Source organism: Equus przewalskii, chromosome 8 (genome assembly GCF_037783145.1).
Source record: "Equus przewalskii isolate Varuska chromosome 8, EquPr2, whole genome shotgun sequence".
In the NCBI taxonomy this organism is placed as follows: Eukaryota; Metazoa; Chordata; class Mammalia; order Perissodactyla; family Equidae; genus Equus; species Equus przewalskii.
The window spans coordinates 46,176,957-46,197,542 of record NC_091838.1 but is presented as its reverse complement, the minus strand read 5'-3'; the positions used below and the strand labels follow the sequence as shown (position 1 = coordinate 46,197,542).

General features: G+C 35.7%; 1 protein-coding gene across 4 annotated transcripts in view; it reads left to right on the top strand.

Moving 5' to 3' along the window:
* STK3 (serine/threonine kinase 3) overlaps positions 1–20,586 on the top strand; it is a 264,145-nt gene that overhangs the window by 71,746 nt on the left and 171,813 nt on the right. For 2 of the 4 annotated variants that reach the window (XM_070631817.1, XM_070631816.1), the window contains exons 5-6: positions 8,420–8,584; positions 9,118–9,285. In XM_070631817.1, the coding sequence (XP_070487918.1) occupies positions 8,420–8,584; positions 9,118–9,285 (333 nt within the window). The remainder of the gene's footprint in view (positions 1–8,419; positions 8,585–9,117; positions 9,286–20,586) is intronic. The other 2 variants (XM_070631819.1, XM_070631818.1) reach the window with 1 other exon arrangement.

Sequence of the window (20,586 nt, the reverse complement as noted above, 5' to 3'; positions counted from 1 at the left end):
TTAAGATTATGATAGTTTACAACCTTGTGGAATTTCACTTGTACATTATTGTTTGTCAGTCGTGTTGTAGGTGCATCACTTCACCCTTTGTGCCCCCCACCCCACCCTTACCCCTGGTAACCACTAATCTGTTCTCTTTGTCTACATGTTTAACTTCCACATATGAGTGGAGTCATACAGAGATTTGTCTTTCTCTATCTGGCTTATTTCATTTAACATAATACCCTCAAGGTCCATCCATGTTGTTGTGAATGGGATGATTTTATCCTTTTTTATGGCTGAGTAGTATTCCATTGTATATATATACCACATGTTCTTTATCCAGTCATCAGTTGATGGGCACTTAGGTTGCTTCCATGTCTTGGCTATTGTAAATAATGCTGCAGTGAACATAGGGGAGCATTGGACTCTTGGAATTGCTGATTTCAAGTTCTTTGGATAGATACCCAGTAGTGGGATGGCTGGATCATAAGGTATTTCTATTTTTAATGTTTTGAGAAATCTCTGTACTGTTTTCCATAGTGGCTGCACCAGTTTGCATTCCCACCAGCAGTGTATGAGGGTTCCTTTTTCTCCACAACCTCTCCAACATTTGTCACTTTTTGTTTTGGATATTTTTGCCATTCTAACAGGTGTAAGGTGATATCTTAGTGTAGTTTTGATTTGGATTTCCCTGATGATCAGTGCTCATGAGCATCTTTTCATGTGCCTATTGGCCATCCATATATCTTCTTTGGAGAAATGTCTGTTCATGTCCCCTGCCCATTTTTTGATTGAGTTGTTTGATTTTTTGTTATTGAGTTGTGTGAGTTCTTTACATAGTATGGAGATTAACCCTTTGTTGGATATATGACTTGCAAATATTTTTTCTTAATTGGTGGGTGGTTTTTTTGTTTCAGTCCTGTTTTTGCTTGCCTTGAAGAAGCTCTTTAGTCTCATGAAGTCCCATTTGTTTATTCTTTCTATTGTTTCCCTCATCTGAGAAGACATGGTGTCGGAAAAGATCCTTTTGATACTGATGTCAAAGAGTGTGCTGCCTATATTTTCTTCTGGAAGCCTTATGGTTTCAGGTCTTACCTATAGGTCTTTGATCCATTTTGAGTTTATTTTTGTGAGTGGTGAAAAAGAATGGTCAATTTTCATTCTTTTGCATGTGGCTGTCCAGTTTTCCCAGCACCATTTGTTGAAGAGACTTTCTTTTCTCCATTGTATGCCCTCAGCTCCTTTGTCGAAGATTAGCTGTCCGTAGATGTGTGGTTTTATTTCTGGGCTTTCAATTCTGTTCCATTGATCTGTGCACCTGTTTTTGTACCAGTACCATGCTGTTTTGATTACTGTAGCTTTGTAGTATGTTTTGAAGGCAGGGATTGTGATGCCTCCAGCTGTGTTCTTTTTTCTCAGGATTGCTGTAGTGTTTCCAGGTCTTTTGTTGCCCCAGATGAAGTTTAGGATTCTTTGTTTTATTTCTGTGAAGAATGTCATTGGGATTCTGTTTGGGATTGCATTGAATCTGTAGATTGCTTTACGTAGTATGGACATTTTAACTATGTTTCTTCTTCCAATCCATGTGCATGGAATGTCTTTCTATCTCTTTATGTCATCATCAATTTCTTTCAGTAAAGTCTTGTAGTTTTCATTGTATAAATCTTTCACTTCCTTGGTTAAATTCCAAGGTATTTTATTCTTTTTGTTGCAATTGTGAATGGTATTGTGTTCTTGAGTTCTTTTTCTGTTAGTTCATTATTAGAGTATAGAAATGCTACTGATTTTTGTAAGTTGATTTTGTACTGTGCAACTTTGCTGCAGTTGTTGATTAGACATGTTCATTTTTAATAACAATTTTTTCTTGTCGAGAGGGTGCTACCTAAGCCATATGTGGTTTTTTAGTGCTGAGGCAATTTCAGTTTGAATTATGAAAGAAGTATGGCTTTTGCTTTCGGTACTTTCTTGCTTCACTGCATGCTCTGACTCTTCTTCATGTTTCCTAATTTTGTCTGATTTCACTTCAGATGTTCGTTATTAATTCCACCACAGAAATCTCCACTGGGACTCTAAGCAAGGTTATATACCCGTTAGCTACCACTACAGCTTCTGCTGCTGCTGCTGCTACTCCTACTACTATAAATGATGTTGTTATTATTTATATTCTCCACACTAGCTTTCCTACTTCTTCTCTCTGGCTGAGAATCTACTGTCAAATTTTCTTTCTGAAATTCAAATGTGATCATATCATATTTCCCCTTAAAAATTTGTAGTTATATAAAGCAGAGTTTGGCCCTAACCTGCCTTTGCATTTTGCACTATTTTCCCCTACACGTTACGTTCAAACATAAAGAACCATTCACTATTACTGGACTTCATGTATTTTGTCCCTTTACACATTCTTAGTATTTCCTTCCCTCTTTGGTCACCTGACAAACTTTGTTCATTCTTCAAGAGTCAGCTCACAAGTCACCTCCTCTTTGGAGGCTTCCTTGAGTGGGAAGAATGGTGTAGTGAGATTGTCAAGGCTGGTAGGAATTGTATCATTCAAGGCCTTGATGGTTAAATTATATGATTTGGATTTTATTTTAAAGTTACTCTTTCTGATGTATAATCAGCTTTAGGAACCACTGTCCTGAAGTACTCCTGTAGTTAATCCTGTTGTTGCAGGCATCACTTAATATTGTAATTATTTGTTCCTGTGCCCTTCCCTTCCCACAGTGAGCACTGTGAAGGCAAGGGCAGTGGAACAGACTAAGTAAATTCTTGTTAGGGCCTAGCTTCCACGGTTGTGTTTGGGTGTTAAATGAAATGATACCTGTAATGTGGCTGGTATAGTAAAAACTCAATCAATGTAAGCTGTTGTTGATGTTATTATCCTCACTGGGTGGGTAAATCCTGTCCAGGAAGACAGGATGATTTCTTGAAAGAGGTGAGATTTGATCCAGGCCTTAAAAGACTGTGTAAGGATTACATAGGTGAGTTTTGATCAAATGATTTTCAAGACTTTATGAAAAGTCACTGTGAAAGTTGAAACTTAATAAAGTGTCTGTAATTATCGGTCTGGGCACTTGAAAGGGGGAACCATGTCTTTTTTTGTTTCCTTAATAGGTAATAGGTGATAAATATAGAATTAATTCATTATTTTATATGCATAAACAATGTCAAAAGATAGAGTTTAGTTAAGATTGTCAAAGATTCATTTTTAGAAAATTAAAATTTCTTAATTTTGTATGAACTTACAAAACCTCACTTGAATTAGTTTATACTGACGTAAAAACATTAAGACAGTATGTGTATTTTGAAACAACTTGTGCATGTGCCCTTGAGAAGACTTGATGGGTACATTTTTATCAAAACCATATACATAGTGACATATTAAATGTATCATATTATTAGACTAATCATATGACTCTAGAAAGAAAAGTAACTAGGGGACTAAAGCCTGTCAAAACCATCTTTTTGTTTTTGTACGATGAGATTCTTTTTAAATTTTCCGGTGAATTCATACCAGTATTGGAACCAGATGTAGACTTCCGTCTTTTAATGTATTAGCTCAGCTATAAAAGTCTTATTTCCATCGCTGATTACTGAGCTCATTCATATTTATTATCTCTCTCCTACTCTCCTTTTTTTAAAAAATGTGATTTAAATGATTTTAAAATGACATTGCCCCATTTGTTAAGTGACAAAGTTAAATCTGTAATGTATTGAAGATAACCTAATTAAATCCACTAATGAAATACTCTGTTGATAAAATTTTTCATTGGAAAGAATTCTTGACAGATACCACTAAAAGAAGTGTCAGCTGTGGTTTGAGAATGGATCTAAGAGTTTTCCATCTTAAACTGAAATCTTATGTTATCTCCTCCTGTATAAAGCAGATCCTTTCTCCTGTTTTTTTTTTTTTTTTCCTCTCCCTGAGTGTTTTCACTATAAAACTCACCATTATAGAAATGAAAAAGATACTACCTTAAATTTTATATGGTAATGGAAGAAGTAGTTCTCTCTGTTGCCAAATAGAAATGTAGCTACTTTCGGCAACTGGCTGTGTTTATATGTAAATGAAATTTGTTAAAGCATTTAAAGGTTGTTTGAAAGCAAAACCCTAGTTAGGAAAATGACTGGCAACTAACTTCCTTCCTTCCTTTCCTCCTTCCTGCTTTCCTTCCTTCTTTTCTCTCTTCCTTCCTTCCTTTCCTCCTTCCTTCCTTCCTTTATAACAAAATAGTCAATATGTGTCTAAAGAACATGGTATAAACATCTAGATCAAGGCCTACTGTAAAGTGTCCATTAAATAAATGCGAGTTCCCATCCTCTTTTCTCATACTTCTCCCTTAGTGACACAAAATACTTGTAGAGTGGCTTAAATGTGGATGTAGATATTGCTCTTATCCAAAGTTTGCTACCATTGGTATGTAAACATTTATTCCTCCAAATTTGCTAAGATTTACCTGCATTTTGACACTTAAAAGGCTAAAGTCTGGACCATCACTTTTTACCATTTTTCTCATCTTAATGGGAGGAAAGAAAACAGACCTTGCTTGATTTCTGAGTGCCATAACTATTATATTTCTATTCTTCAGTTAATTATTTGGGTTACTCTACTGATAGTCTTTCTCTGGATGTCAGCTACTTTTCTTATTCGGAGCCTAATTTGAATGCTACTTCCTCTTGCCTTCCCTAGTTAATTGCTCTCCACTGTGGTTCCATTTCACTTTGAAAGTTTTTTATAATAGTTTATGAGTTTATAAATCTGTCTTTCATGCTAGATTGGAACCCCATGAGGTTAGGTTAAAGATTTTTTTAATTCAATGTAGATCAGGTGCTCAATAAATGTTTTTTCAGTGAATGAATGTTATCTAGGCTTTTTGGAAAATACTCCTGCATTTCTAGGTCACTTTTACACATGGTTTATACTCTTCATGTCTGCCACACATGCTGTTATCCTCAGCAACATTGTGATCCATATGGGATAATAAACTCCAGGCTCCTTATCCATGGCCTATAAAGCCTTACATGACCTGGCCCTTACTTGTCTAGATCTCATCTAGAACTAGACTCCTGCCTCACTGAATTTCAGCCTTCTTTCTTGAACTCAAATGTAGGAGGCTTTTTCTTGAATCAACAGTGTTTTTGTCTTTTATTTCATTTGTATGGAATGCTGTGTTCCCAATTAGCAAATCCCATCGTTGGATCCCTCCTGTCATTTAGACCTCAGCAAAAATGTCTCTCAGGCCCTCTTTGATGTCTACTCTAAAGTTGCTTCTCAGTCATTCCCTGTCAATAGCCTCTGGTTTATTGTCCTCATAACAATTGTCATTGACATTGTCTTATGTTGCCCTGTTTTCTATCAGATTATCATCCAAATATCCCTTCCCCTGTGGATTATAACGTCCATGAGAGCAAGGACATTTGTTTTGTTCACTGCTGTATCCCCAGCAGCCAGTGTAATTCTTGGTATGTAGTTGGTGCTTGATAAATACTTATCGAATGAGTAAATGGCATTCTGGATCAGATATCTTGCACTAGAGTGGGTTTATCAAGTAAGATTCTTAGATTACCACTGAGGAGTACAGGGTTGAGAGATGGTTTAGAGTAGTTTTCAGGTCTTCTAATCTGGAAAGGGTTAGGGGAAGTTGGTACTTCAGTTGGTTTCTTTTTTTGATGAAGAAAGCAAATTTATCCAAAACCAACACTTTATTCAAGATTACTACATACAAATAAGCATATACAGCACATTTATGACATTATATATTGATGTTATATGCAAATGTAAACCATCTTCCAGTTTGCTAAGAAATTGTAACATGGTTGGGGTTTTTTTTAATTGAGATGAAATTCACATAACATGAAATTAACCATTTTAAAGTGAAAAATTCAGTGGCGTTAGTGCATTCACAATGTTATGTAATTACCACCTCTATCTAGTTCCAAAATATTTTCATCACCCTAAACCCATTAAGCCGTTGTTCTCCATTCCTGCTCTCCTTGCAACCCCTGGCAACCACCAGTCTGCTTCCTTTCTCTATAGGTTTACCGATTCTGAATATTTCACTTAAATCGAATCATACAATATGTGCCCTTTTATGTCTGGCTTATTTCACTTAGAATAATGTTTTTGAGGTCCATCCACATTGTAGTACGTGTCAGTAACTTTATTCCTTTTTATGGCTGAATAATATTCTACTGTGTGTATATATACTATAATTTGTTTATCCATTCATCCGCTGATGGATGTTTAGGTGGTTTCAACTTTTTGGCCCTTCTGAATAGTACTGCTTTGAACATTCGTGTATGTATATTTGTTTGAGTACCAGTTTATGGTTTTTCTTGAGAGATATATACATATATGGAATATATGGAATATATGTAATGGAATTGTTGCATCATAAGGTAATTTTGTAATTTATGTTTAACTTTTTAAAAAAAGCTTTTTGAAGAACTAAATATTGGTTTTCACAGCAGCTGCACCATTTTACATTACCACGAGAAATGCATGAGAGTTCCAATTTCTTCACATCCTTGCCAACAATGGTTGTTTTTTAATTTTTTGGTTATCACCATCCTAGCAGGTGTGAAGTAATGCCTTATTGTGTTCTGATTTGCATTCCCTAATGACCAATGATGATGTTGCACATCTGTCTTTCCCTGTGTGCCTGTTTGTATGTTGTCTTTGGGGAAATGTCTGTTTAGGTTCTTTGCTCATGTTTAAATTTGATTGTTTGTCTTTTTGTTGTTGAATTGGAAGAGTTCTTTATATATTCTGGATACTAGACCCTTATCAGATAAATGATTTGCAGATATTTTCTCCCATTCTGTAGGTTGTCTTTTCACTTTCTTAATAATATCCTTTAATGCACAAAAGTTTTTAATTTTGATGAAGTTCAGTTTATCTATTTTTTTCTCTTGTTGCTTGTGCTTTTAATATTATATCTAATGATCCATTGGCAAACCCAGGGTCATGAAGATTTATCCTTATGTTTTCTTCTAACAGTTTTATGGTTTTAACTCATATTTGGGTTCTTGATCCATTTTGAGTAAATTTTTGTATCTGGTGTGAGGTAGAGGTCCAACTTCATCTTTTTGCATGTGAATTGAATATCCAGTTGTCTCCCTAGTTGTTTGTTTATGAGACATGAACTGCTATGGGATTGGTGGTGGTAGAAGCAAGCTTCTTCCAGTAGTTTTTCTACATTCTACCTAGTTTTATATTTTTAATTTCCGCAGTATTTTCCTGTCATTCTACTGTTGGGCAGTTGAACTCTTTTTTTCCTCTTTTTCTCTTATGTAGAGCATTGTCCTCTATCTGGTATAAATTGAGATTCTCCCCTTCCCTTGACTTATTTCTTTGGGCTATGTTTGCTGATTGTGCTTATAATGAGAAGTAGGTGTTGTTGTTTCTGAACTTTTGGTATCACTTGGATGTATTTTAAAACTAAGAGGATGTTTTCAATAAAAATAGGGGCTTTCATAGGTTGCACTTGAACAGGGTTTGTCAAGAGAGGCAGTATAACATAGTGGTTAAAAGCATAGATTATGATCAGACAGGACTCACATCTTGGTTCCATCTTACTTGTGTGTGACCAGAAGGAAGTTACAGGACCTCAATGCAATAACGTCCTCATTTGTCAAATGGTGATAATAATAGCATTCACCTTATAGGGTTGTTGTAGGATAAATGAGATAATGCACGTAAAACTCTTAGCACAATGCATGGTATAGTTAGCACTGGCTCTACTGCTACCACTACTAAAAATGTTTCTTTTTCTTCCCCTGTCTCCTTGGCCTTCTTTTCTCTTTCATCTCCCCTTTTCTTTTCCCTCACAGCCATTGTTTGTGTTTCCATTTTTCTAGTCTTTCTCTGACGTTTTCACTTTTGAGTTTTCTTTATAAGGGTTAGAAATCCAGGACTTGGATGGATTAGGAATGACTTTACTGGAAGCAGGAATAGTATTGGTGTAAACGTTTCATGCAGAGACTCTTGGCAAGCCGTTCTTCCTCCTTTCCTTTCCTTTATATAGAACTGTTGGTTCTCATTTTCATCAAGAATTGGAGGCATCACAGGGAAGAGTGTCTGAATTTACTTTTTCAGGACAGATAGCTGTGATTTTGCTATATCAGTGTTAGAAGATGTAGGAAATAGTGATTTCTCAGGATCATGTTGATTCTTGAGATATGTTGTGTGCTTTAGGAATCACATTGATAATTTTAAAGAAATGAGAGATTTAATGATGAACTTTTCTCTCATCAGTAAAGTATGTAATGCGTGACAAAGAATATTTGTGGGGGAAAAAGAGATTCTTGATTCTTCATGTTTTAGCCTTTTCTTAGAGGTATAATGATCATTAGAAAGAAATGCTTGTTACTAGTGCTCTCTTTTGAGAGTTTATATAACATGGTATTTCAATCTAGTTTTTAAAATATCTCTTTCCAGTTAACAGAAGATGAAATTGCTACTATTCTTAAATCTACTTTGAAAGGACTAGAATATTTACACTTTATGAGAAAAATACACAGAGATATAAAAGCTGGAAATATTCTCCTCAATACAGAAGGGCATGCAAAATTGGCAGATTTTGGAGTGGCTGGTCAGTTAACAGTAAGTGTAATGATTTTGGAAACACTTTTGGTTCATATGTTCAGGTTTGATTGTGACTAAACTTTGATAACATCTTTTTGGGGGTATGGAAAGAAATGCATAACTTCATTGTTCTTGGGAAGAAGGAGCTATAATTTGAGCATTATTTTTTAAATTAAAGTAATAATTATTTAGTAATAAGTATTATTTTTACTTTAAGAGACATTGAATGAGTGTGAAAATATATGTTGTCATTGAATTGCTTAAATGTTCAAAAAGGAAAGCTATATTGGTTCATTTCTGTAGCTTTTACTGTTATAATACTGTCTTTAATGAAGGTGGTAAGGATAGGTTACTTGTGGACTCTGGGTTATTTCAGAATTCAAAATTCCTAAATATGTCATGTCATAACTAGTTGAAGTTTTACAAAAATAGTTTCAGATATAATCTGTAGTATTTAAAGGTTTCACATACATAATTTAAAGACTGTCTTGGCAAATAGATTTCCTTAGTGTTTTTGTAGTAGTATTTAAATCTGTGTAATGTTTTTGCAGGATACTATGGCAAAACGCAATACTGTGATAGGAACTCCGTTTTGGATGGCTCCTGAGGTAATTCAAGAAATAGGCTATAACTGTGTGGCTGACATCTGGTCCCTTGGCATTACTTCTATAGAAATGGCTGAAGGAAAGCCTCCATATGCTGATATACATCCGATGAGGGTAAGAAAATGATGGTTTACTAAAAATGTCAATGTTAAAAGTGTTGCACTTTTGTAATGTCAGTGTAAGTAAATATAAAATAAGTAAATTAATTTGACAAAGGTTCTGTGCAAAAAATAGTAAAATTATCTGTCAAAAGTTAGTGACTGTTAATGTCTCTCCTCCCACATCCTTAATTGTGAGTAAATAAGTGAAGGCTATATTGTCTCTACAATCATTGTTTTTCTGCCCAAGAAATATACCTGTAAAGTTTTCCTGTACTCTTCAATGGAAGAAAGTTGATCAGTTTGCTGTATTCTTCAGCTCATTGTATTCTCAATGTGGCAGTGGAGGTTTTGGAAGGAATTGATTCTTACTTTTCTACCCACCCTGCAAATTCTGCCTTTCGATATTTTTTGTTTCTCCCCTTTTTCTTCTCTGATCTGTCTAATACTAAAAAATTCCTGATTTCTAATATTGCTATGTACCTGTAAGCAAATTAATCTTATTTCTTTACTTAGTGCTTAGTGAGAAAATAGAATTCCTTTTTTGAACATTCTTATATGCATCTGTGATCTCTTTTTCCAGGATAATTTTTGAGTTTGAAGTGTATGCCTTGCATAGTCAAGTCTAATTGCCTATGCTTTAGGGTTTGTGATGATAGTTTCTAGGTTTATTAGTATGCAAATCTCAATTCGTTAGAGATAAGTACATTTATCTTTGTAAGCTTATTGCCCCCTAGTGGCTGTAGTCATCTCAAGAAGAAAGGATAGGAATGAAGGGAAAGAGAGAGACAGAGAGAGAGAGAGGGAGAGAGTGTGTGTGTGTGTATGTAGAGAAGAGAAGATGTTGTCAGGAGGACTGGAGAATTAATGTGAAATTAATAGATGGTGAGGAAAAGGATGCAGTATTTTAGAATATCTGAAGAAGAATAAATTGGAATTATATCTGATACTACAATGCTGTTGTGGATTGAATTTCAATAATGTAGGTAATAGTATACTATACTGAAAATATTTAAAAATCTGCCTGCCACATTTAAAGAAAATTCTTTGAGTAAGAGAATTGTATGCAATATGTATCATTTTTCTTGTGTGTATAAATTCCTTTTGCTAAATTGAAAAATAATAACATGCATTGTTTGAAAATAGCATGAGAAACAAGATTGGCATAAAATCAGTAACAAACTCTCATTTCTTCTCTGATTATTAGTTGTTTTTGGTACTTTTAGTTAGGATGTTTTTAGGGTGATCCTCAAACTAGATATATTAGAGTTTGAGTTAGTGCGATTAAATTATCCAAGGCAACCTAGCTAAGTGCCAGAGCCCGGATTTAACTCAGGACTTAGATTATTACTGTTCTGCTTCCTCCTTGTATAAAGCTTATTTTTTCTAATTAAATAGTTTAACATATTAGGTTTGACCCTAAGGTTGTCTCTCTAGCAGATAACAAAGAATTGTAATATGTGGCCTCTGCCTTCTAGGATCTTAAAATATCATGACAGTTTGAATTAACACATATGAATTAGCAAAAATATACTTGTAAATAGTATTTATCTTTAAAATTCTATCTATCTTGCAGACTTTCTAGGATGCCTTGCTTACTTTTTTCTACCAGTCCAAATCCTACCCATTTCTGAAGTCCCAACACAGATTTTATTTTTATATAGAGCCCTCCTTGATAGCTACCACCTAAGTAGATTGTTCTTTTTCCTCACAATTTGTCTATAGACCGTTCTTGACTCCACAGTTCTTTGGACAGTTTATCAAGTGTTGGCTTGTGAATTTCCAAACACAATGTAGTTTTAAGTTGCTATGTAAATTATGTTATCATTATTTAACTTTTCTCATATTTGTGAACTACTTTTACAAATTTGAGTAAGAACTCCAAGTATTGGGAAACTGTCAAGATTATATGGCAGATACCACTTTTCCAAAATTTGAATCTTCATTTGAAAGCTCAGGTTTTATCAGTGGCAACAAATACTATAGTTCTCCTTAAAATGACAGATTCACTTGGTTCATTTTTGAGAAAATATATCTGTCGCATACCCAAGTCTGAATAGCTATACTTCTTCTGCCAGTTATTCTTTCAAGTACAAATGGTGTTCCTTGGAAAAAGAGTTGCAGCTTATTTAGCTTGCAATTCAATTACACGTGCTTTTCTTCAAGATATTTATTATTCTTCTGTATGCAGGGCAAGTGCTTTATGTGTGTTTCCCATTTTGTCACACAATATTAAAAAGATATGTAATCAAGGGTAAAAGTTTAATACAATTAATAATTTTCACTGCTTCATCAAGGTTTAGAATAGTTTGATGGGGAGTTGAGTGGGAGGATAAAAGAAAGAGCTGTCCATCAGAAAAAAGATTGTTGAGGGCCCAGCTAAAGTTGGAAAGTGAGAAATTGTAGTGTGTTCGATCCTAGTTTGTGGACTTTCCTCTAGCAATGCTTAGAAGTGGAGTGGAGTGCATTATGGTCTTGAACCCAGGTTTGGGTTTTAGTGAATGAGTATCTTGGAAGGATGAGGCTACAAGGAATTTAAGGGTGCTGTTGAGAGAGTAGTGCAGGTGGTTCCCAATGGGGTACAGCCTGGAAAGAGACGAGAGAGTATAAGGAAATGGAGAGATCAAGGAGCTAGACAGTGTTCTCCATTCTTGCTGCATAGCAGCCACCTGGGAAGCTTTGAAAAAATTCTAGTGATTGAGTCTATACCAAACCAATTAATCAGATCTCAGTCTTTTCATTGAGGTTAGAAAGCAGATAAAGTGGTAGTTAAGGTATGAAAAAGCTGGTATGATATGAAACTGAGTTTAGTGAGTAAAATATTGAAGCTTTCTTTTTCAGTTAAAAGTTTTTCTTTAACAACTTCGTGAAATAAATATTTTAATCTCCATTTTAATGGGCGGATTGGCTGAAATGGATATTTAAAGGATTATATTATTTGTTAAGATGACACAGTTTATAAGTGGTAGAACTGTGCTATAAACTCAAGCTAGTCCATGTTCTTGCCTAGACACCAAACAAATATCTTCTGTGTTTATATCTCAACTGTATGAAAATGGAAGAGTGGCTTGCAAAAATAAGAAATCTACAAATCATATAATCTCATCATTATTAATTTAAAATATGAACCTTCTAAGTTTTCCAGAGTGGCAGGATTTATGGACAGATTTAATTTTTTGTCTTTTGTTCTCCACTCATTTTTTTGGGTAGCAATATAGGCTAATGAAATAAGCAGTGGTCTACAAAGTTATCACAATACAATGAAGATGTAATTGGTGGAAAGACTCCTACAACAGATGGAAGCAAAGAATGCTAGTTATTTTAATATAAGTAAAGGATATTATACAACATACTGTGTATGGATGATTATCTAGAAAAGGAGATGAACTTAGAATGTGGTGGGCCAGCTTCCCTAGCCTCCATATCCTGGGGGATGCCCAGCCACTGTTGATACTATCTGATTAGAGTGAGTATTCTATTCAGTCTTTGTGAAAGTCCCTTTGTTAGTTCTCACAAGGGTGTAGCCCTTTCCACTATGCCTGCCCTCTAGATGCATATAATAGGAACCACCCCTGACCACCGATGCTGACTCCTAGACTCAGTGAACTGGGAGTTGGTTTCCTAGTCATTTTCTCAGACATTCCATCCTTTTAGTATGCCCAGGCTCCAGGGCTGCTTGAGACCCATTCTGGGTAGGTCAGCAAGAATTAGGGGCAAGAAGTGATGCATCAAGCTTGAATAATTTATAATGGAGTTGCTCCTGCCTAAATAGTCACAAATTAATATTGTTTTTCACTCATTAAGCTTTTTGTAGGACATATATTTTGAGAGAGGTGAAGAACTTAAAGATGGCACTAAATTAGAAAATGAAAGTGGTTAAGTTAAATTGGAACTTGACAGTTGATTGAGAATGGGTCTTTTGAAGGTGTTAAGGTCATTTGTTTTATGTGGTTTAGTTTATTAGTTTATTAAAGCTACTTTGTTTAATCATTCCTGAGAGAGAATAAGAGGTATTTGGAATATAGATATTCAAGGAGGAATTTCCTAATAAAAAGAACTATTAAAAACACTAGATTTTTTTGATGGCAAGGGATAAACTCAATTTGTTAATTTTGATCGAACTATCTTTTTTCTTTTTTTAGAGTCACTTGTAGTGTATACAAAGCAAATCTTCACTGTGGTGGGTAGTAATAACTATCTGTCTAGTAAAGGGCAGCAATGAAGTACACATTAAAACATGTAAAGCTTTGTAAACAGGAGAGGGATGAAAATGTGTCACATCTAGCTATTAGATTAAAATTAATGAGTAATGGCAAAAAGAAGTAAATTTATATCCAGCTCTTAGATTAAAATTAATGTGTAATGGCAAAGCAAGTAAATCTGCTGAAAATGTTAGGGGCAACAAATTTTATCAAAACCCAGTTTATTTTAAAAAGTTAAATATGAAGCCACAAAATTAATTTTGGTCAGTTAAATAAAAGATTAATAAAATTTAATTTTGAATTCAGTTAACCACAAACTTCTGTGGGGATCAGTTTTCTATCTTTCTCAGCCCTTTAGGAAAATGTAATTTTCAAAAAATCAGGAAATGAGTGATTAGTATCATTTTTCTGAATATGTATCACTGTACTCCTCCACCAAACCCAAGCACTTTATTCCTGAGACATCGCTAAGACCCTACTGATTTTTTTGTTGTTGTTGAGGACGATTAGCCTTGAGCTAACATCTGCTGCCAATCCTCCTCTTTTTGCTGAGGAAGACTGGCCCTGAGCTAACATCCGTGCCCATCTTCCTCTACTTTATACGTCGTGGGATGCCTACCACAGCATGGCTTGCCAAGCGGTGCTGTGTCCACACCCGGGATCGAATTGCGAACCCCGGGCCACCAAAGCAGAACGTGCGCACTTAACTGCTGCGCCACTGGCTGGCCCCCATACTGATTCTTTTAAATACAGTTTTGCTTTTGTTTTGTTTTGTTTTACAAGCTTTTGTGTTTGGTTACCTGTTGCTAAGCATATTGAAAGAGGTAAGAAAAGAACTGTTTGAGTCAGACTAAGGACACAGGCAAAGTGACAGATGATTTCTTGACATCAACTGAAGGAAAAAAATCAAAATCAAACTAAGAATTTTGCTTCTACACAATATAATACTGAATGTTTATTACCTTTTAAAACTAAGATGTACAAATACATAGTATATTCTAGGAGGATTTATGTTAAGTGTGACTTGAGACAATTGGAGGCATTTAAGTGGCAATTTTCTGCAAATTGAATTTATATACAACTTGACAATCTTTGTTTGAGAGTAAAGGAGGCATTATTTTAGACTTATAAAAGGGTCTCTCTCTGTCTATATATGTTTATGTCCTAACATTACTTACTTATGAAGAAAGGAACCCTTTAGATATTTTCAACATGGAAAAGTTATTTTTGATGAATCGTGTTTTTGAAAATGATATCTTTCTTTCCTGAAGAACCTTTTCCTTAACCTGGCTATTTTTTCTAGCTAGCCTGTCCACCTCCCACTTTTTTTGAGAAACATACATTTTAATAAGTAAAATAAATGGTCCAGTATGTGCAAGGTGAAAACAGACATTAGGAGAGAAAAAAGTCACTCTTTATGGTGCATATTAAAAAATAAAACACACTCACAATAGCATCCCTCATTGCAAATCACGTGGCACTACTTTTTTCACAACTAAGTATACTCCTAATCCAACACAATTTCTTTAAAAAAAAAAAAAGATACAAAAAGGTAGTTATACCATGTCGAGTGAAAACTCAGTTAATTGTTTTCTTTTTTTTTTTTTTTAATTTTTTTTTTTTTAAAGATTTTATTTTTTCCTTCTTCTCCCCAAAGCCCCCCAGTACATAGTTGTATATTTCTCGTTGTGGGTTCTTCTAGTTGTGGTATGTGGGACGCTGCCTCAGCGTGGCTTGATGAGCAGTGCCATGTCCGTGCCCAGGATTCGAACCAACGAAACACTGGGCCGCCTGCAGCGGAGCGCGCGAACTTAACCACTCGGCCACGGGGCCAGCCCCATCAGTTAATTGTTTTCTAATTAAAGTGAATCCATGACTCCATTCTTGCTCAATTAATAGTAAAATTAGGTTGAGAAATTGTGGAAGACTGGGGCTGGGGTTGGAGTGAGAGTTGAGTAATACCATTCCTAGACCCAGCACACCTACACCTCTTCCAGTCCCTACTGTATATGGTTCGGTAGACACCAGGGCCATCTTAGTGTGTGTGCATGGCACTGTCTCTTGGAAGATTTCTCATAATCATTTTACACAGTTGGCAGAGGACCAGTATTTTTGTTTCCTCTGGAAGTGGACGAAGGAATATGGTGTTAATTTACAGAATTAAAATTTCCTGATAGGAAGGTCCTGGATGAAGACCTCTGTCTTAAAGTTTGGGATAGTGGGGTGCAGCCTTTCCCTATGGTCTGACCTCTCAGTGCCCCAGTAGGGGCGCTGTGCTAGATCCCTGAGACACTGAGCCAGGAGCATGCAGCAGACCATGCTCCTGTTCTGCCCAGGATGGGGGACTTCAACACTTTGTCCTTGGACATCGTTTGGCCAGGAATTACAGCTTAGTGGCGAAGGCCAGTTCTCTCCGTTTTCTTTTGCTTTTCATAGTTAAATTTTGGCTTGAATGACATGTTCTCTTCTTAGGAGGTCTACTCTCACTTTTTATTTTGTCTTTTTACCTCCTATGATAGTTTCCTAGGGTTGTCGTAACAAATTACCACAAATTTGGTGGCTTGAAACAACAGAAATTTATTCTCTTACAATTCTGGAGGCCAGAAATCCAAAATCAAGGTTTGACGGGCTGCACTCCCTCCAGAGGCTCTAAGAAAATTTGTTTTTTGCCTCTTCCAGCTTTTGGTGGCTGCCGGCAATTCTTGGCACTCCTTGGATTATAGCTGCATCTCTCTAGTCTCTGCTTACGTACATCTTCACATTGCCTTCTTCTCTGTGAGTCTGTGTCTTTTCCCCTTGTGTTTGTCTCAAATATCTTTCTGCCTTTCTCTTAAAAGGACCCTTGTCATTGGATTTAGGGCCCATTCAGATAATCCAGGATGATCTCTTCCTTTCAGGATCCTTAACTTAATTGCGTCTGCAGAGATCCTTTATTTCCAAATATGGTCACTTTCAGAGGTTCCAGTAATTAGGATATGGACATATCTTTAAGGGGGTACCATCCAATCTACTGCACACTCTACAATATATTCTCCTCTTTCAAATTATATGTCGTTTAAGATTAATAATGACTAATTTCAGGACATATTGCCTTGTCTTTCTGTCCTTTTTTTTTATTGTGATAAAATGTACATAACATAAAATTTACTATTTTAATTATTTTTAAGTATACAATTCAGTGGCATTAAGTATATTCACGTTGTTGCAAAACTATCACACTGTCTGTTTATAGAAACTTATCTCAAACGGAAACTGTACCCATTAAACAGTAACTCTCTATTATTCCCTCCCCACAACACCTCATTACCACTGTTCTTCTTTCTGTCTCTATGAATTTGACTGTTTCAAGCCTCTCATGTAAGTGGCGTCATACAATATTTGTCCTTTTGTGTCTGACTTTTTTCAATTAACATAATGTTTTCAAAGTTCATCCATGCTGTAGCGTATATCAGAATTCATTCTTTTTTAAGGCTGAATAATATTCCATGATATGTATATACCATATTTTGTTTATCTATTCATCCATTCATGGACACTTCGTTGCTTCTACCTTTTGGCTATTGTGAATAATGCTGCTATGAACATGGGTGTACAATTATCTCTTTGAGACTCTACTTTCAGTTGTTATGGGTATATACCCAGCACTGAGATTGCTGGATCATATGGTAGTTTTATGTTTAATTTTTTGAGGAACCTCCATACTATTTTTCACAGTGCTGTACCATTTTACATTTCCACCAGCAATGCACAAGAGTTCCAGTTTCTCCACATTCTTGCCAACACTTATTTTCTGTTGTTTTGATAATAGCCATCCTAATGGGTGTAAAGTGGTATCTCATTGTGGTTTTGATTTGCATTTCCCTAATAACTAGTGATGTTGAGCATCTTTTCATATACTTGTTTGCCCATTTGTGTATCTTCTTTGGAGAAGTGTCTATTTTTATTGGGTTGTTTGTTTTGTTGTTGTTGAGTTTCTGGTCTCATTTTTATTGACTTTTCTCAAGTATCAATCTACCTTTCTCTATTTACTGGCTCTATTTGTGCATGTATACTCTATGATGTCCACACATTGACACAGATGCCTAATGATGCATTTCTCAGAATGTCTCCCCGTAAAGTGATGCATGACTGTATAATACTTTGCTGTATGCAGTAGGTGTGTTCTGAAGAAGTTGTGTAAATACTTAATAGTTGTAAATCAGTATTTTAAATAATTTGGATTTTTTTAAAAAATAATTTTTAATGATTCCTTTAGTAATGAGAATAACACTCTTAAAACTTATCTGCCATCTAATTGTGTATATTTTTATGGTGGGACACACCCATTTTAGTAGTAATACAAAATTTAATCATTAATATTAAAATAGTTTTTATTTAGAATTAATGTTAAAATGGAGGAAATGCACATTCTGTTGTGGAGGCAAGAAAGTAGACCTTTGGACCAATTGGAGAGTATGTTTGCTGCTCTACGTTGGTTATTTTGTGTCAGAGAAATGAAATGCCGTCTAAGTATGGATGTTTGAATTTTGAAGATAAGTATCCTGGAATTTTCCTCCTGTATTCTTTTATTTCAGTTCCCCCTTCCTTTATTCCTTTCTACAAATATTTAGTACACATTTATTGCACGGCAGTTGGACTTTGAGGATGTAGTGCTAAGCAGAGCAGACGTGTTTCCTGTTCTCTTGGAACTTCCAGTCCAGCAATAATTAGCACTCTACTACTAAAGTTACATTGCTTTTCTTGTGTGTATGTGTGTTTGTTTAGGGGGCATAGATATATTCAGTTATTTAGAATATCAGACCATACATACACTGTAACAGCTTTTATTCAATTATATGTGTATGTATATTATCAATTACATAGATCATATGGCTGTAGATCAGAGTTTTATCATTTTGTCATTACATACATCACTTGTTTTTCTCCTGTGCACTTATTCTCATCTTCCTTTTTCCTCTGTTCTTCCCACTGTTGGCTTTCCTTCCTTTGGCTGTCCTCTGTCCCCTGACAGCGTGTGTACACGAATACTCACACAGTACCCTTCCCACCTGTGCTTTTCTTTCTTTTCATATTGCTTGTCTTCCTCCTTATCTTATGTTTTTCTGCTTGATTATTTTAAGTGATACCTTGATTCTGTTAACCATACTTTCAGATCAGAAATAGCCAAGGATCCAGAGGAGTGGGGCAAATTAGATTATTGGAGAATTTCAGTACTACTTCTAGGACATATGGTTTTTTGCTCTGTTTGAAAGTTAACATTCTTCTGCCCTGTGGTCCTAATACATGTGGGAGTACCAGGCATTCCAGTCCCTAAACTGGGGATTAAGGTTTATTACAGTGAATTTGAGCATATTTCTGTCTGGTTGGAGATATTATTCTTGAAGCAATGAACAAGCAAGGAGAACAGAATAAACAGACTTCAGCTTCTCTTGGTTGAGCCTGCTGGAGTCATCCCTAAGAGTTTCCCAGGGAAGACAAATTCCTACTGTTAATTGATGGTCAAACCTTGCGGTTGGTGTTGGCAAATACTGTGTAAACATGATTAGTTTGGTAACTATTGAGGAGCAATCATCATTTTCCTACTAATATGCAAATTATGTGAATATGAATGGTAGTTTTGGAGATGTATTTCCATTAAACATTGCTTAGAGAAAGAATTATTGGGAAAGAATTACACTAGACTCTGTCTTTTTAAGCTTTTAATGTGATATACTGACAGAGGCAATATTTCTCTGCATTTGTATGGGAGCATTTACAGGAGACAGTTTAAGATGATTTATTAATGATTGAAAGATGGCATTTACATTTCAGACTTTTTTGACTGTGATCCACAGTATGAAATATATTTCACAGTGTGATCCATTATCTGCATGTGTGTGTGCATATTCATGCACTCACACACACAACTGAAACAAAATATACATAAAGCAGTACTTACCTATGCATGTGCATAGTGTGGATCACTATTTGTGATCCACTCTGATTTCTGTCTATCCCTGTCTTCTCTTCTCTTTTTCCATTCTATTTCATTAACAAAAAAGTAGGTGGTTCAAATCCATTAAATTGATTTCATGACCTGGTATTGGTTTGTAGCTTGTATTTGTAGAGCAAGAATCACTGTACTAGGTTTTGGAAATCTGAATTCTTCCAAAGCCATAATGCTTTCATTGTTGCCACATAGTAGTGGTGTGACCTGGTGTTTGAGACTTGTGAGTCCTCAATCAGTTTTGTGATCTATGAATTAGTTGTAATGGACAACTACAACTGAACTCTGTGTCCAATTCATGGAATTGTTGTGAAGATCAGGTAAGATAATGTAAATGAGCAATACATGTAAAATATTAAATACTATAGAATTATTAGGTAGCATTATTAAGTTACTTTTCAAGTCTTGTGTTGAGATTATAAATGAGTGCAAGTTCTTGCAAAGGGTACTTATTTACTAATATTTACCATTGTCACTTAAGGAGCGTTTGGCTATGGAAAGGATCAGGCAGTTGCTTTATCATCACTTGACTTTGTTTTAGGGTATCCAGTAGGGTTGGAGTTATTGGGACCTTACAAAGTACCCAAAGAGTTTATTGCCAGCTGGAAGCTTTTAAGCCCTTGCCTATGGTTGCTGAGATGACTTCTACAGCCTCTACTGGAAATGATATGGAAATAGTGAGCCCATGAGCACAGAGATACAGGTGACTCTCTCTTTTCTAACTTCAGGACAGACTGTGATATACATATGTTTTCCACTTTCTTTTCACTACATACTCAGCTCAGTGATGGAAACTGATTCACAAGAGAGTAGGATGAGCTTTTCCTGGGGCAGAGAATTCAGAGTGAGTAAACCCCCTGAAATTGCACTCAAATATTGGTGTTTGTGCAGATGTGCATTTTTCTGTTGAGAGAGTTCATAATTTCCGTCAAATGAAAATGAAAGCTCTCTGGGACTGGCCCCATGCTGAGTGGTTAAGTTCGCCCGCTCCACTTCGGTGGCCCAGGATTTTGCTTGTTTGGATCCTGGGTGCGGACATGGCACTGCTCATCACGTCATGCTGAGGCAGTGTCCCACATAGCAAAACCAGAGACACTCACAGCTAGAGTATACAACTATGTACTTCAGG